The sequence below is a fragment of the Gymnogyps californianus genome, chromosome 1 (genome assembly GCF_018139145.2).
Source record: "Gymnogyps californianus isolate 813 chromosome 1, ASM1813914v2, whole genome shotgun sequence".
NCBI lineage: Eukaryota > Metazoa > Chordata > Aves > Accipitriformes > Cathartidae > Gymnogyps > Gymnogyps californianus.
Window position 1 is genome coordinate 132,643,364 of NC_059471.1, and position 14,220 is coordinate 132,657,583.

Sequence of the window (14,220 nt, forward strand, 5' to 3'; positions counted from 1 at the left end):
CAGCTCTTGGGAGATTTCATAGAGATTCCTGCACTCAGCTCAAGCACCTTCAATTTTGTGTAACAAGCAAAAGGTTATTTTGTTGTTGGGCTAGTAACCAAGGATCTTATACTACATGCCTGAGGAACTGTGACTCACAGGATGTTGAATGCTTTTTACTTTTATATCTGTATGTGCCAACTTTAATCTAGTATGAAGTTTTATAGTCATTCCTTCTTGTTGCTAAGTAGGTGGACTCATCTCAGCTTTCATCTTTTGGAGCGCAAAAGGGAAGTGTCCATCCCTGGTAACTAGTCCAGGCTGCAATCTTAGCCCATGTTCCTCTTGTGCAAAGAGGTGACTATATACTGGCAAAGAAACAATAATGATGCAGTTGCCATTGTAACAATATTTTGTAACTTCACAGTATGTATTGGAATTTCATAAATCATACAGACATGCCCAAACATCTGGGGTAATCATGAGAAAAAGCCACTGGAAATCCTACAGACTGGTATGTCTGGCTATTAGGAAGCTTCTGCTTTGGTATGTGATGGGTACTTCAGCAGTAGAAATAGCTCAACAAAGTACAATTTGGGGAAAATTAGTCCATTTTAAGTTCTGAAGAAGTGACCTTCAAAATAAGGCAAGACATTTCCTTAGCTTCTATGACCACAAAGCCACTCAGGCAAGCAACGTTGCATGATTACTCACTAGCTCACTGATTAACTCCGATCTTTCTGGAAAAGGACAGGAAGACAAACTGCTGAAATCAATTCAGGACAGCAGAGGAGAAGAAAAACAGAAATGTGGCTGAATGGTCCAGGAGTAGGAGACACGAAAAATACTTATTTAGCTGAGATTGCTATTCCTAGGAGGGTCACAGATTCCTACAGGGACTTTGAGCAAATCATCTATTCTCCATGCCTCAGCTTCCCAAAGTTTCTTAGTCTCCTGCAAAGCAGGAGATTCTTTAGGATGGCTTCTCAGTAATTTTTCCCAATTTTTACAAGGACTGAAGAGTTGTGTATTTTGTTGTTCTTGTCACCTGTACTCACTGAGCATCCCAGAAATTCCCTGTTCTTCACCTGGAATACCCCCGAGTTGCATATGCCTCATTCTCCCTTCCCTCCCCCAGACCAGGGTTTATCCATTGCTCCTGTACAACTGGACACCTTGTTTTTCCCTGTTCTTGTTGCCTCTCATGCTCCCCTCTTGCCCATACAAATGGGAAAAATCAACAGAATTCTGACCCCTGGAGATCGTGGGTTAACTTATATCAGATGTGCAATTTCACAGATCACTCCCCAGGGTATATTATCTCAAAAGCAAACGAGAGATACTGACACCTGAGAAGATCTGGAGCTGGATCTCACAGAAAAGAGCGTGAGAAGGCAACTATGACCTTACCCCCAGAGTTCCCCTGTCAAGCTCTTGCAGACTTCAGTTCTCTCAGTGACTCACAAGAAAAAGGTAGGTTGTTTTGCAGTAACAAAACTAGTCAAGAGACAACTCCAGAGAATACCCACAACACAAGAGGGGTCATCTTCTCTCTGAGTCGGCATCATTTTAGAGTTGCTGTCCTGCAGTCAGAGCTTTATTTCATATAGAATAAAAAAAATCCATCCTCAAATTCTGATCAGTAAAGGTTCCTGGGCTCTTTTCTCCATGAGATTCGTTGTTGTCTTCCCTGTCTTTTGAATGTGGCATCACACAGACAACTTACTTTTGCTTCCCTTGAAGCCACCTGGAGTTTCAGACTGGGTAATCTAATGGTAGTTTTGTGACAGGTGAGCAACTGCCACATGCCATTGCAGAACTGGAAACACTTTAGCAGTAGGTAAAGCAATCCCTATATGAAGTCCATAAGTTGCTTTCAGTGATGGGGAATATTTATTAGTTGTTAAAAACAAAGACAGAAAAAAGTAACACACCAGGTTTCTCCAGCAATTATTTTAATATTCACAGAATCTCACTGATGCCAATGGGCATATGCACACTGTACTCGGCACAAAGTACCGCATCCTTCAAGAAAGTCTGCTGCCCTGCAACCTTCCCACACGATAGAGTACAAAAATAGACTGCAGTAGTCTGACAATCTCGTCAGCACTTCAAACAATAACATGTTTGCTGTCATGAGATTTCCTGATATTATTTAGGCTTCATCCAGTAATAAGATTTGGAAGAACTAGAACGTCCACAAAGGTGTCCCACAAGCTGCCAATGGTACAGCAGCTTTGGTAAGTTTTGATGGTACCACCAAGAATTCATCAAACAGTATGGTGGCTTTCAGAAGTGCTCATTATGAAGGTTACATGGTCTGCGTGTTTGAAAAGCCTTTGGGACATGATCAAAAGCTTTTAGATATGATTTGCTGTGTCTGGAAATGTATATGCTATCAGTGATTCTTTAGCTAGTAAGACAGCAGCATTTAGAGCCTATCCTCCCTTACTATCCCTTTGATCCAGTCCACATAGTTGAGGATCTTGGTGTAGAAGCCATAACCTTCGGCACAGCCGATACCCCAAGAAACAATACCAGTAGCCACCCACCGACCACTTCCTGTGTCTAACACCGTGAAGACACTCCCACTATCCCCCTGGCAGGTATCGCGTTTGACTGTGAGGAAGCCAGCACAGAACATGTTCTCAGAGAAGACCACAGGTATATCTCTCTTCTTACTGTCCAGCCAACTCTGACACTTCTCTCGAGCAACTGCTGGTAGGCTCACATACTTCAAATTATTTGAAATAAAGTTTTTTTCCACACCAAAGCCGCTCACGTAGCCCACGTGCCCATCCATGTAGAACGTGGTGTTGGTAGTATCTGGGAGACAGATGGGCAGTACTGTAGGGCCCAGGGTTACTGGGTGTTTCAGCTCCAGCAGTGCTATGTCCCCATTGAAGTTGTGCTCATCTTTAGGGTTGTAATCTGGATGGATAAAGATCCTACGTACAGGGTGGTTACCCATCTTGTGCAGCTCTTCTACTTTGGTGTGGCCAAGGAAAACGTTAGCGTCCTCTGCTAGCTGGTCCAGGCTTACATTGTTCCGTCCTGCCCCTTTGGGGAAGATGGTGTGGGCAGCGGTCAGGATCCAGCGATCGCCCAGGAGCGCACCACCCCCTCGTCCATGGATGCCAGTCAGAGCCTGCCAAGGGAAGTTGCCTCTCCTTGCTGACTTGCCGCCCAAGATCCGCTGGACTTCAGTAACGGGATTGACCGGCTTCCCACACACTGTGAGAAATGCAAGGAGATCATGACACCCTCTGTTGCCCTGGCTTGTCTCTCTCTGCCCGTCGCTGTTCTATTGTGTTCTAACACCCAGAGGTGTTCCATCTACACCATCACTGTTCAATTTTACCTTATTTTTGCCTTCCTGGATAGATTTCCCTGTCGTCCCTCACTGATACCATTATCCTCACTCCCCTCCCTGCATGTTGTCCCAGCTTTGTATTGACTGTAAGCATCAATCGGTAAACACCAGATAAAGTCAGAGTTTTTTACTGACCTGGCAAGCAGGCAGGAATCCTCACCTGGCCATCTCGATCCACCCAGGTTCCCTCAGGAGAGCAGGTGAATCTGTCTGTAGGATGAGAGGGAAGTGAATGAGATCCAGGCCTGCAGGCATGGGGTGGGAAGAATAGAATAGAATAGAATAGAATAGAATAGAATAGAATAGAATAATTTTCAAGGGGTTCCTCTCTCCAAGGTGTCCCACGTGCTGCACTCAGTCCCTCCATACCAAAGGCACCCTTCCCAGGAAGAGTCGCCTGTGGTATAGTCTGGAATGTCTCCATCTGGGATAGCATGTACATCTCGAAGCACCTCAGTTCCAGGGCACCAGTAAAGCTCAGGCACTGCTTCTGTAGAAGAAAAGCCTGAAGAGCCATCTGAGTGAAGTCTTAACTTCACTCAGTCCACATGCTTACAGAGCACTGTTTGACCTTATTTAGCCCAAAGAAGGGAGAGAAGAAGTAAAGACATGGATTTTAGATTCAAGTTTCTGGTCTCTGTAGTTTGCAGAGAGTAGGACAAGGTGGTTTGTTCCAGAAACAGGAAAAAGATGAGTCAGTTACTGTACATGCTCAGTATCTATTTCTGAGGCTATATTGCAGGTCAGCTAACTTGCATGTCACCTCTCAACACAAACTCCACTACCTCCAACATTCTTGCTTTTCTTAGAAAGTTTGTGCTGGTGACTAAAAATGATCTATATATAATTTATCTTACACTGTAGTAAATGCTTCCAAGAAAGTGTTTGCTGTTATCTTTCAAAATTGACTAAATCACGATGACTCCCCATCATAATTTGGCTGGTGCTGATATTTACTTGCTCCTCATTTTTTTCTGATGAGATTGAGCACTGACTCTTTATGAAGGAGTTAAACTCAGATGCAAGAATAATCAAATTCAACATTAGTACCAACTTCAAGAACTCCTTAGCTGCTTGCTCCTAGCCCCAGTGCCAGCATGTCACCTCTCTCAGGCATGCTGCACAACTGTGCGTCCATGCTGGCAACCATATCCAGGAACTGATTCAGCTTAAAAATCTACATTTTTTTGTGAGGGCTACATGAGCAGCTAAGGCAAGGAAATCAAGAACTCCTTATACTGTTCTTGTAACCAAAGCTCCTGTGTCATCAAATCATGTCTCAGGTGCAAAAAGAAGGCATGTGAATGGTTTTGAATGTTGCCTTAATTTTTCTGATCTACTGCATAAAACCAGATTTTTCTGTATGTATGTTATTTAGCCCTTAGATGTCTCTGCTGCTGAACAATATTCCAAAGAGGTAAACAGCGTTACAGTGGAGTGGAGTGTGAGTTTATTTATCTGCATCTGTAGCAACTTGGACTGGTGTGGTGAGATTTCAGAATTCTGGTCATTCCCAGACACCATGCCCCAAATTTCAGTAAAAGAATGAAATCCACTAGAGAAGAATAAATCATGACTACAACTGAGAGAATAAGACCTTCTGCAAAGGTTAAGGAGAGTGTGGAGCAGGGATGTGATGGACTCTGGGAATGAATCTGGCTGGGAACAGGCTGAGACAGCAAGCCGCAGGGGCTATGCTGCAGAGCCAAGAAAAGATTGGAGAGCCTTCACAGGAGGAAAGCATGAGCCCTAAGCCTGGGGAGCAGAGACAATTCTAACTGGAAATCTGAGAGGGCTTTTCATGCACAGATTTCAATGTCTGTCTGGGATTAGGACTCACCACCGCCTGTTCCGGTGACAATGTGATAATACGGCTCATTGCATCGGTATGTGATCACTGACTGGTAGTTGTTGTTTGCAGGTTTGTTAACATAGCTGAATGCCCCATTGGTCAGGTGTGTAGGGTTGCCACAGTTCACCACTACAAAAAAGAAAAAAAAAGAGATGAATCAAAGACAGTCTTACTGCCTGCAGGTTTAGGCTCACCTTGGATTGTGGCCATGATGTGAAGGACCAGCTAGTACAGCTGGCAGAGAGAGGTTGTTCCAAAATGGATCTGACTGGGATCTTGTGCTTTTAGATGTTACAACATTACAGCAAATTTTTAGTGATATTTTACGCATTTTTGTAAGGGAGGAAAAACATTTATGTTTTTGCAAGCGGAAAAATGTAATGAAAGTCAACAGTGGACCTCCACAGGTCCTTCCAACCAACATATCCATGAGTCTATGGCCACAGACAAATTGAGTCATAGAGGCTGAACTCCCCGTCTTCTTGGAGGGGGAAAGCCATGGCAGGGGGCATAATCCCTGTTCTCAGATCACTCACTTTCACAGCGGGGCATGGATTGATGCCATGTCCCATCAGCCTGGCAGACAGCCGTGAAGGACAGCAGCTTTCGGTTGCCCTGCATGGGAGAGAAAAACATCCCTGTTTGTTGTACAGAGCCTCACATTCCCTTCCCCACATTCAAATATTATTCTATCTATCTGCCCATCTTTTCACTGCTGTCCAATAGTTGCCCCTCTGCAGTCTGTTCCAGTTGCTGTCCTCTCCCTTTGCTGCATTCCCTCTATCCTGTGTTTGCCACAGGCTACAAATTCTTCATAGCAGGCCAAGATAGCAGCAGCCAGCAACCATAAAACCGTGACAAGTCTGGGGCGGTACCCAGTCCTGGCAATAGGATGGCAAGGGAGGCAGGTAACATCTTCTATTTCAAGTCTGATTTCATATCCTTCCAAAGAGATATTCTTGTTTACCAATGTTTCCTGGGATCTTTGTCTCTCATCTTCTACCAGGGCTTCGTAAAACAGTAACTGCATAAAGAAGGGAGCTAGGAAAGGAGAAACCACTGGAAGAAAGCCAATAGAAGCAAGGAAGAAACAGAAATTGCAAGAGGTTGCAATGAGTGAAATCTCCAAAGAAAGTTTTACTGAAAGGTGAAAGACTTAGACAAACTGAAGAGAAGCTAGAATATGGCTGAAGGGAGTGGAGAAGGGATCTCACCTCCATCAGGTTATACCCAGTCTTGCAGCTGACAACGAAATAGTCCTGAAATTGATACACAGGCTGCAGGTCTCTGATGATGGTAAACTGATCCCGTGGGACAGGCTGTGGGCACCGTATTTCTGTCAGAGAAAGGGACAAAGTAAGTTGGTATTAGCAAATGGTGTAGATAGGCTGTAGTAGCCTCTGGGGAAGAAATGTCTTACTCTCCGAGGTGTAGTGGATCTTCCAGCCACGGCTGAACCCTGACTCATCGGTGAGGAAGAGTATGTCCACCTCATTGCTGTTGGTTTCAATGTTGCCAGGTGACTCCTTGCCACAGAATTCACCAATCTCTCTCCCTCGTGCTTGGATCTGATGAGGAAAACATGTATCACAGGGACAGAAAGACACATGCCTCTCTGCCCCAGTACCCCTATTTCAATCCAGACCAAGTCTGCCACAGTGCCTATGACGGTGAACAGAGCTGGCTGGCTGACCCGTCTTTGCTGATGTCTGCACTGACAGATCAGAACAAAGGGCTGACCTACCACAAGCTCTGCTTCTCCCTTATCATGGGAATCAGAGCTATTAACCCCTTCAAATCCTGAGATTAAATCAAAGGGAGATAAAACTGGAAGAAGGACGACTTTTTTGGCGCCACTTCACAGGGGCCTGTGACCCAGAGCCTCTGACCTCAGGACAATGGTAATTGAGCGCACTGAGGGAGGGACAAAGGAAGAGCTCAGTCCTTTATGCTGGAGCATTCTCCTTGTACTGATTTCTCATCCTTGTACCATATTTCTCATCCGAATAGTGGTGTCCCCACGATTCCTGTCCAGGTCTGGCAGCAGGGTTGGAAATAGAGTTTGCTAATCTCCAGTACCTTGAGCTGGTCATAAGGACAGTGGACTTGCTGGTGTTCATCAATCTCAAAGGGTTCCAAGAACTTGAGGATGATAGACAGGCCCTTTTGCAGACGGATGCTGTAGTTACACCGGAGGTCTTCAGGATAGGGCTGGGGGTACTCAGGGCTGCTCAGGTACCCAGATGCCTCTGTGAATAACTCATTGCTGCACTCCACTGGTGTAGAGGGAGAAAGTAGAGGTCACATTGTGGAGCTGTGTCTTCCACAGTCCTGTCAACCGCTCCCTAAGTCACTTCTCCCACCCTTCCTGGCTGAAGGGCTCCTTCTCTGGAACCCTCTGATCTTTCAAAATTTCAATTTACCTTTGCAGGAGTGGTGGTCACTCTGAAGCTGGTAGCCAGTCTGGCAAGAACAGAAGTAGCCACCCACATAGTTGTGGCAGAAGTGCTGGCACTGAGGGCTTTCATCTTTCTCAGCAGCATTGTTAGGGTCACATTCATCAAGATCTGAAGACACAGGAGATGCAGGGACAAGGGGAGGAAAGTGTTAAACCTCTCTGCTGTACACTGAAAGTACATAGAAATCCATATCCTTGCTTGCAGCTTCTCTTTATTTGCCTGACAAGGAGGAAAATAGGTTGGAGCCACACAGGCTTCTTTCTGCATGCTGAGAGTATTGCCTACTCACCCACAGCTTGGTAATAGGCCAGGAAGCCCCTGTAGGGAATCACTGTGCCGTTGTCTTCATTGGAGAAATCAGAGTGAAATGCCAGGTGCATCCTGTTCCCCTTAGATACAAACTCCTTTCTTCCTGGGTGATTGCCTGTGGTTGACCCAAGCTGGCCACAGTATCGGCCCAAGTTCTTCTTGTCTGCTTTGATCTGTCAAGGTTAAGGAGAAATCACTGTAGCCTCATAAGATTCAGTCCACTCCATGCATCAATATTACCCAGCCGTGAGTTGCCAGTACCCGCTCCACCCATTTCTATCTTTAACTCCTTCCCTTTCCTTTGTGGGAAGCATGAGAGGAGGCCTGGTGAATGAACAGCCATTGCATGTGGTGGCCACTAGATTCCCATCTCCAGCCACCCCTTGGCCCAGGTATCTATGCACATACCTTAACATAGTCATAGAAGCAGGACTCAGATGGCTCCAGGTCAAAATATCTGAAGGTCAGCTTCACCACATAGCCTTTTGGGACGTGGATATCCCAGATGCTGATGTTATTGTTGGGATATGGCTTGGGATAACCGGGGGATCTGATCTCCCCGAAAAGCTTTCTTGGGACTGGACTGGAACTGATCACTCCAAAAAAGAGGAAGGCCCACAGGAGAAAAGGAACGTGCCTGTGAACATGGCAAGTAAACTATGACATTGCGTAAAATTAGGTCATCCAAAACCAGGGGAGACTTCACAAGTGACTTGTGCACTGTCTAATGGAATCCAAACACAGGAGGCCTAGTTGCAGGTCCAGCTTCTGGCTTGGATAACTCAGGAACAAGGAGGACAGCTGAAACGAAGACACCAGCACTACCCAGGTTCCAGCAAGGCATTGTGACCCAGCCGAAGAGATTCATCAACCCAGGAAGCAGTTTGAAGGAGCATGGGTGAATTCCCTGAGCAACATCTGCTTGTTCCCAGCAGTGATGGGGCTGGGTCCCTTAGAACCGGGGGAAGTTTTGTTCCCTTTGGCTCTGGGCCAGCGGGTCATTTCTGGTTATTGCTAGTTTAGGATCTTTGCCCAGTTCATTTGGTGAGGACCTGAAGAGCTCAAGCTCAGTTTGCAGAGGAGTAATCCTGCAGTGCCTCCTGGGCAGCCCTCTACCCAGTCATGCCTCGATCTCTCTCCTCCAAGAGTTGGCACTCATTTTTTTCCTCATTCTGCAGATCTCCCCTCTGGGGAACGGGACTATCAGTGTTCCTCCAAAACAAGCTCACTGCCCAGATCTCATGAAAACATCAGCCAGGAAGATCCTTCTTCCTCAACCCTACGTGCTAGCAAAGCTGTCATGGAGGGACAGTGAGCATGAGCTTAGCCCCTTTGACCTCTTCTGCTTCCTGGAAGGGTCTAACCCTCCCGTTCCCTCCCCGCAAAGATGTGGCTGCGCGTCCCCCCCCCTCCCCAGATGCCCCCACTCACATGTCCATGCGCTCGCCCGCCGTGCACGCAGCCCTGCCCGTCCTCCCCGCTGCCCCCGCCGGAGCTCCGGAGCGGCGGTCAGCGGGAAGCCCAGGGGCCGGTCAGGTAGGTGGGGAGAGGCGGAGGGAGGGAAGCGAAAGCCCGGCTGCAAACAGCCTGGCACCGGACCAGGCTCCCGCAGCCCGGCGCCTGCTGCCCTCTGCTGCCGAGCTGCTGGTCCCTCCGGCCGTGCAAACACGGACTCCGGGGGGTGCTTTTGGGGGGCTGTCACATCCTAGCCAGGCAGAGCCGATCTGTCTCTTCTGGGCGAGAAGGCAGCAAAACGATTGCTAGAGACCCTTCCTAGGGCTTGATCTGCAATCCAGCAGCTGCTCTTGATTTTGTTCCCCGCTAAAGATGTCCTCCTAGGAAGTCTCCCCGACTCCTTCTGGGCAGTTTTCTAGGATAGGAAGACGACCAGAAATTTTCATCTTAAGACGTTAATTTAAACTTTAAAAAAATCAAACCGTCAAAAAAATCAAGTTTTCTCTGTTCTGGCTTCCTGAAGAGCACTTCAGAGGTTTTTTGGGATGGGAACTGGGAGCTTCGTCAGGGAAGGACGTCAAGGAACCTCAGACATTTGAGTTAAATACATACTAAGAAAAATGAACAAACCTATAGAATTAAAAGCATTCTGAGAACAAGTCCCTTTTCAAGGACCCTTCTTGCTGTTTCTTCTGCAAGCATTTTTAGGAGAAACAAGATAGATAGATAAGGCCTTCAGTATTTAATGGGGAAATGAGAAAAGATAGCAACTTACAAACACATTTCAGGCTTTTATCAACATAGTGCCCAAGACATATATTGTGTGCCACCAGCTTCGTGAAGTTTAACATTTCTTGGCTTTCAGACTTTGGTGGAAGAGGTAAAACACCATTTTAGTGTTTTCCCTTAGAATTATGGGTGGCTTCAGAGAAATTAGCAACTTTCTTGCATTAAAATCATAGCAAATAATTCACAGCTACAAAAACATGTTGAATGAAGATGAAAATAGTGTTAAAAAGAATGAAGGACGCATCTTTGGGATATTTATGGAAGTGTACTAGAGAACCTGCTCATCAAACATCTTTGAATTATTATCTGAAAAAGATCACATAAACATGTAATTAGTGCCTCTGTAATAACACCATATGGCCCCACACAGCAGAATTAAGTGGGGGACATTACCCCAGTACTTCCTGATGTCCAAATATCTCCTCTGCATGATGAACATACTTGGGCAGGCTCACTGCTGTGCTGTGCCGTGCCGTGCCGGAGCAGGTTCTCCTGGCTTACTGTCCCACCAGAAGTGAAGATTTTCCTCAGAAACCACATCTAGAAAGTGGCTGGCAAGCACTGGAAACTACTCTCTGAGAGGTCTGTTATGAACAGGCCACCGGTGGGAAGAGTGTTCGCTGGCAAAGCACGGACAGACAGAGGTGACTGAGGATCATTTGTAAGGAAGCTGATAATTTCAGTGTGTTCCTGACAAGGAATCTTCTATCCAGGGGGCACTACTGGGAGTTCCCTGTGGCACTTTCAAGGCACATCTCCCATGTCTTCATTTCCTCGCCCTGCCCCAATAACACCATCTGGGCTACTAGGAGAGTACTTCAGCTGGTAAAGCAAGGGTGGTTATCTGGGGATATGCCTAACTGGAGCAGCCCACCTCTAATACATGTCCCATAGACCCACCTGATTTGGACAATACAACTATGCCCTCAGTCCTGCTTCAGTACTCCCACTGGTGGCATTCCCCTTCAGATGCTCTGTGCAATCCTCTTTATGTTAAGTAGGAGCCAGGAAATATCTGGTACAATTTTTTCCTTGGGAGGATGTCTGTGCCTTTTTTTTGCTTAAGGGCAGAATACATGTAGGACCATGGAATACATGTAGGACCACAGAAGGCCAAAACTAGCACCTCTTTGCTGCCTGCTTGACTCAGCTGGGTTACAACAGGACTGGACAATAAATCCAGACAATATCAGAGCAAAGCAAAGAAACTGTAGATCTTCAGCACGGTCAAAGATGCCAACATCCTCTCATGGAGAGAGACTCCTGCTTTGAATACAGTGTGCTGCAAGAGGTCATTGGAAAGAAACCTGCTCTACAGCCTCAGAAGCCATGAGATCATCCTCTGATGTGCAGACCCTCTCATCCACTGAGAAGGAGAAGATGAGTTGGATACTTTATCCTCACACCTGAAGCAAGGAGGGAGAAATACCTCTGTTGGGCCTCCTACAGCTACACCATCTACCCTACAGTACACCAGGGCCACAGGCCCAGGCTCACCTATAAACACTGAGCTGCTTTCCCAGGACACTCTATCTTCAACCCCTTAGTTTGACTACCCATCACAGCCTTTTGGGGACACTCTGCCACTAGCCATAGGGCTTGGCCTTCACACAGCAAGGCCTGTGCTATCCAATGGCTTACCACTTTTTCAGACAAATCATGCCACTCCTGCAGCTCTGGCTGATACGGAGAGGGTGACCTACACCAAAAGAAGGTTCACGACTCTAAGAGTGGGTCTTCCCCCTGGTATGAGATGGCAAGCAGCAGCAGCATCTTGGTAGTCTGTTTCTGTGTCTTCTACATCAAGGAGCAAAGCCGAATGTAATACCCCAGAAGGGATGTAGTTCTGCAGTTCTAGCCACTCAGCAGGGGGCAAGAACAAAGACAGTGTCCTCCCAATATCACACCTTATCCCCTGCCTTACACTAGCATCCTCACCTCCCACAGGCTCGTGTCTCAGTGATATAGTACTGTTGCGCAAAGTCACCATCTGACTTAGGCATCTGTCATGGTTTAACCGCAGCCGGCAACGAAGCACCACGCAGCCGCTGGCTCGCTCCCCCCACCCAGTGGGATGGGGGAGAGAATCGAAAAAAAAGTAAAACTCATGGGTTGAGATAAAGACAGTTTAATAGGACAGAAAGGAAGAAAATAATAATAATGATGATGATAATAATAATAGTAATTAAAAAATAACAATAACAAAAGAATTAGAATATACAAAACAAGTGATGGACAATTCAATTGCTCACCACTCGCCGACTGATGCCCAGTTAGTTCCTGAGCAGCGATCTGCCCCTCCTGGCCAACTCCCCCCAGTTTATATACTGGGCATGACATCATATGGTATGGAATATTCCTCTGGACTGTTTGGGTCAGCTGTGCTGGCTGTGTCCCCTCCCAGCTTCTTGTGCCCCTCCAGCCTTCTTGCTGGCTGGGCAAGAGAAGTTGAAAAATCCTGAATATAAACACTACTTAGCAACAACTAAAAACATCAGTGTGTTATCAACGTTATTCTCCTACTAAATCCGAAACATTATACCAGCTAAGGAAATTAACTCTATCCCAGCCAAAACCAGGACAGCATCACACCTATAGCATGATTACAAAAGAAAAAACAGTGAATTATTAGTGCTGGTAGTTACTAACTGAAGCCCTCGCACAGGTTGGAATACTATCCCTTATGACTATTATGAGTGTGGACCACATCAAGTGGGTATAATTCCTATCTATGGTTCTGGCACAACCGGGTGCTTCCTGAAGACGAGAGGCTGTCATGGATACAAGATGGCTGGCAACCAGTCAGAAGCAATACACTCAGCGTATCACTTCACGGGCTTAGATGACAATTATGTGGATGGTTGGCATGCCAGTGGAAGAGTCCAGCTAACCACCTGAAGGCAATAGCTGTCTACCATCAAACCAAAATGTAGGCTCAGAAAATGAAAGTTTGTACCAGCTTTTGGTGCAGGGTCTGAAATGAGTTGATTAGTTGTTCATCCCACAGTCTGGGAGATATCAGTCTGGACATGGTGAAGTGAGCTTGGTGTTGGGGATCAGAAGCAGCTCAGAAGAGCTCCTGTATGGAGGAGTACGAAGATGGCAACAGTTGAACCAGCTTCAGCTGCTGTCAGTCAAAGCTCTGCCTTTTGCAACCTCGTGATACAACAAAGATAATGTAGAGGATCCTTACGATAGAAGGAATGATGGGTTGTGGAGGTCTGCACAGAGCAGATAAATGACATGCTGGATGGCGTGGCTACGATTGCTCGTTGGGTTTGATTGTGTCCCACCCAGTGGTACTCTTGCACCGCGAATATTGACAGGGTGCTGCAGCCTGGGATGTCCTCAGAGACAACCTTGAAGAGCCAGAGGTTGACATTATAGGTACAGCTGCAGGTGCCCAACCCCTTGCTTATCACATGTTCTGAAGTAATGCTTTTTTTCATGGCATTCATCTTTGCAGTTCCCTGAAAAGAAGCTCTTTGGAAAATACTACTTTTTAGATGAGCTGCTGGAGGAAAAAACTGCATTTTCTCAGCTTGAAAAGGGCCTGTATTTTCAAAATCTGCCTACCTCTTGGTTCTCTGTGATTATCAGTAGCTACACATTTCTGCGTACCCTGTCCTTCAGTCTTTTGTTGGGGGGCAACCACAAGTGTCCTTCAGAAATAACTGCCTGTGGGCTCATGCACATCCCATCAGGTGTCTTCATTAAAGAACACCTCTGTCTTTGGTCTGGCTTTTCAGGGGACCTCACCTCCTTTGGTTCTGTCCCTTGGTCTCTTGTAGAGATTGCAGAGAGGAGCTGTGAACCAGGGGAGCTATGACAGCCATGGGGGACACTGCCAGGAATGCCAGGAGGAGGGCTAGAGGCGGTGGCCCTGGTTTCTTACACCAGGAGGAGAGCCCTCAGGACCTTCTCAGGAGCGCAGTGAACATGGGGCTAGTTCCCTTGCCCCAGCCCTCGGTTTTCACACCCTTACATGAAAATCCTTGACTCTG

The 14,220-nt window shown here is 46.6% G+C and overlaps 1 protein-coding gene across 1 annotated transcript; it reads right to left on the bottom strand.

Moving 5' to 3' along the window:
- Positions 1-1,858: 1,858 nt before the first annotated feature.
- Positions 1,859-9,454, bottom strand: C1R (complement C1r). The gene is made up of 11 exons (XM_050894317.1): positions 9,404-9,454; positions 8,381-8,609; positions 7,953-8,145; positions 7,628-7,771; positions 7,284-7,480; positions 6,625-6,772; positions 6,419-6,540; positions 5,741-5,819; positions 5,193-5,333; positions 3,488-3,562; positions 1,859-3,213 (listed from the first exon to the last, which is right to left on the bottom strand). Exons 1-11 carry the CDS (start codon positions 9,409-9,411, stop codon positions 2,411-2,413), a joined length of 2,139 nt encoding a protein of 712 aa, XP_050750274.1. The 5' UTR covers positions 9,412-9,454; the 3' UTR covers positions 1,859-2,410.
- Positions 9,455-14,220: the final 4,766 nt, after the last annotated feature.

Bases quoted from the DNA above. Each gene is read 5' to 3' on its own strand.
- C1R (XM_050894317.1), bottom strand. The intron at 7,772-7,952 runs GTGAGTAGGCAA...CTGTGTCTTCAG, and splicing joins GGCCTATTACCAAGCTGTGG to ATCTTGATGAATGTGACCCT. The intron at 6,773-7,283 runs GTACTGGAGATT...TTTCCTCATCAG, and splicing joins GTCCTTATGACCAGCTCAAG to ATCCAAGCACGAGGGAGAGA.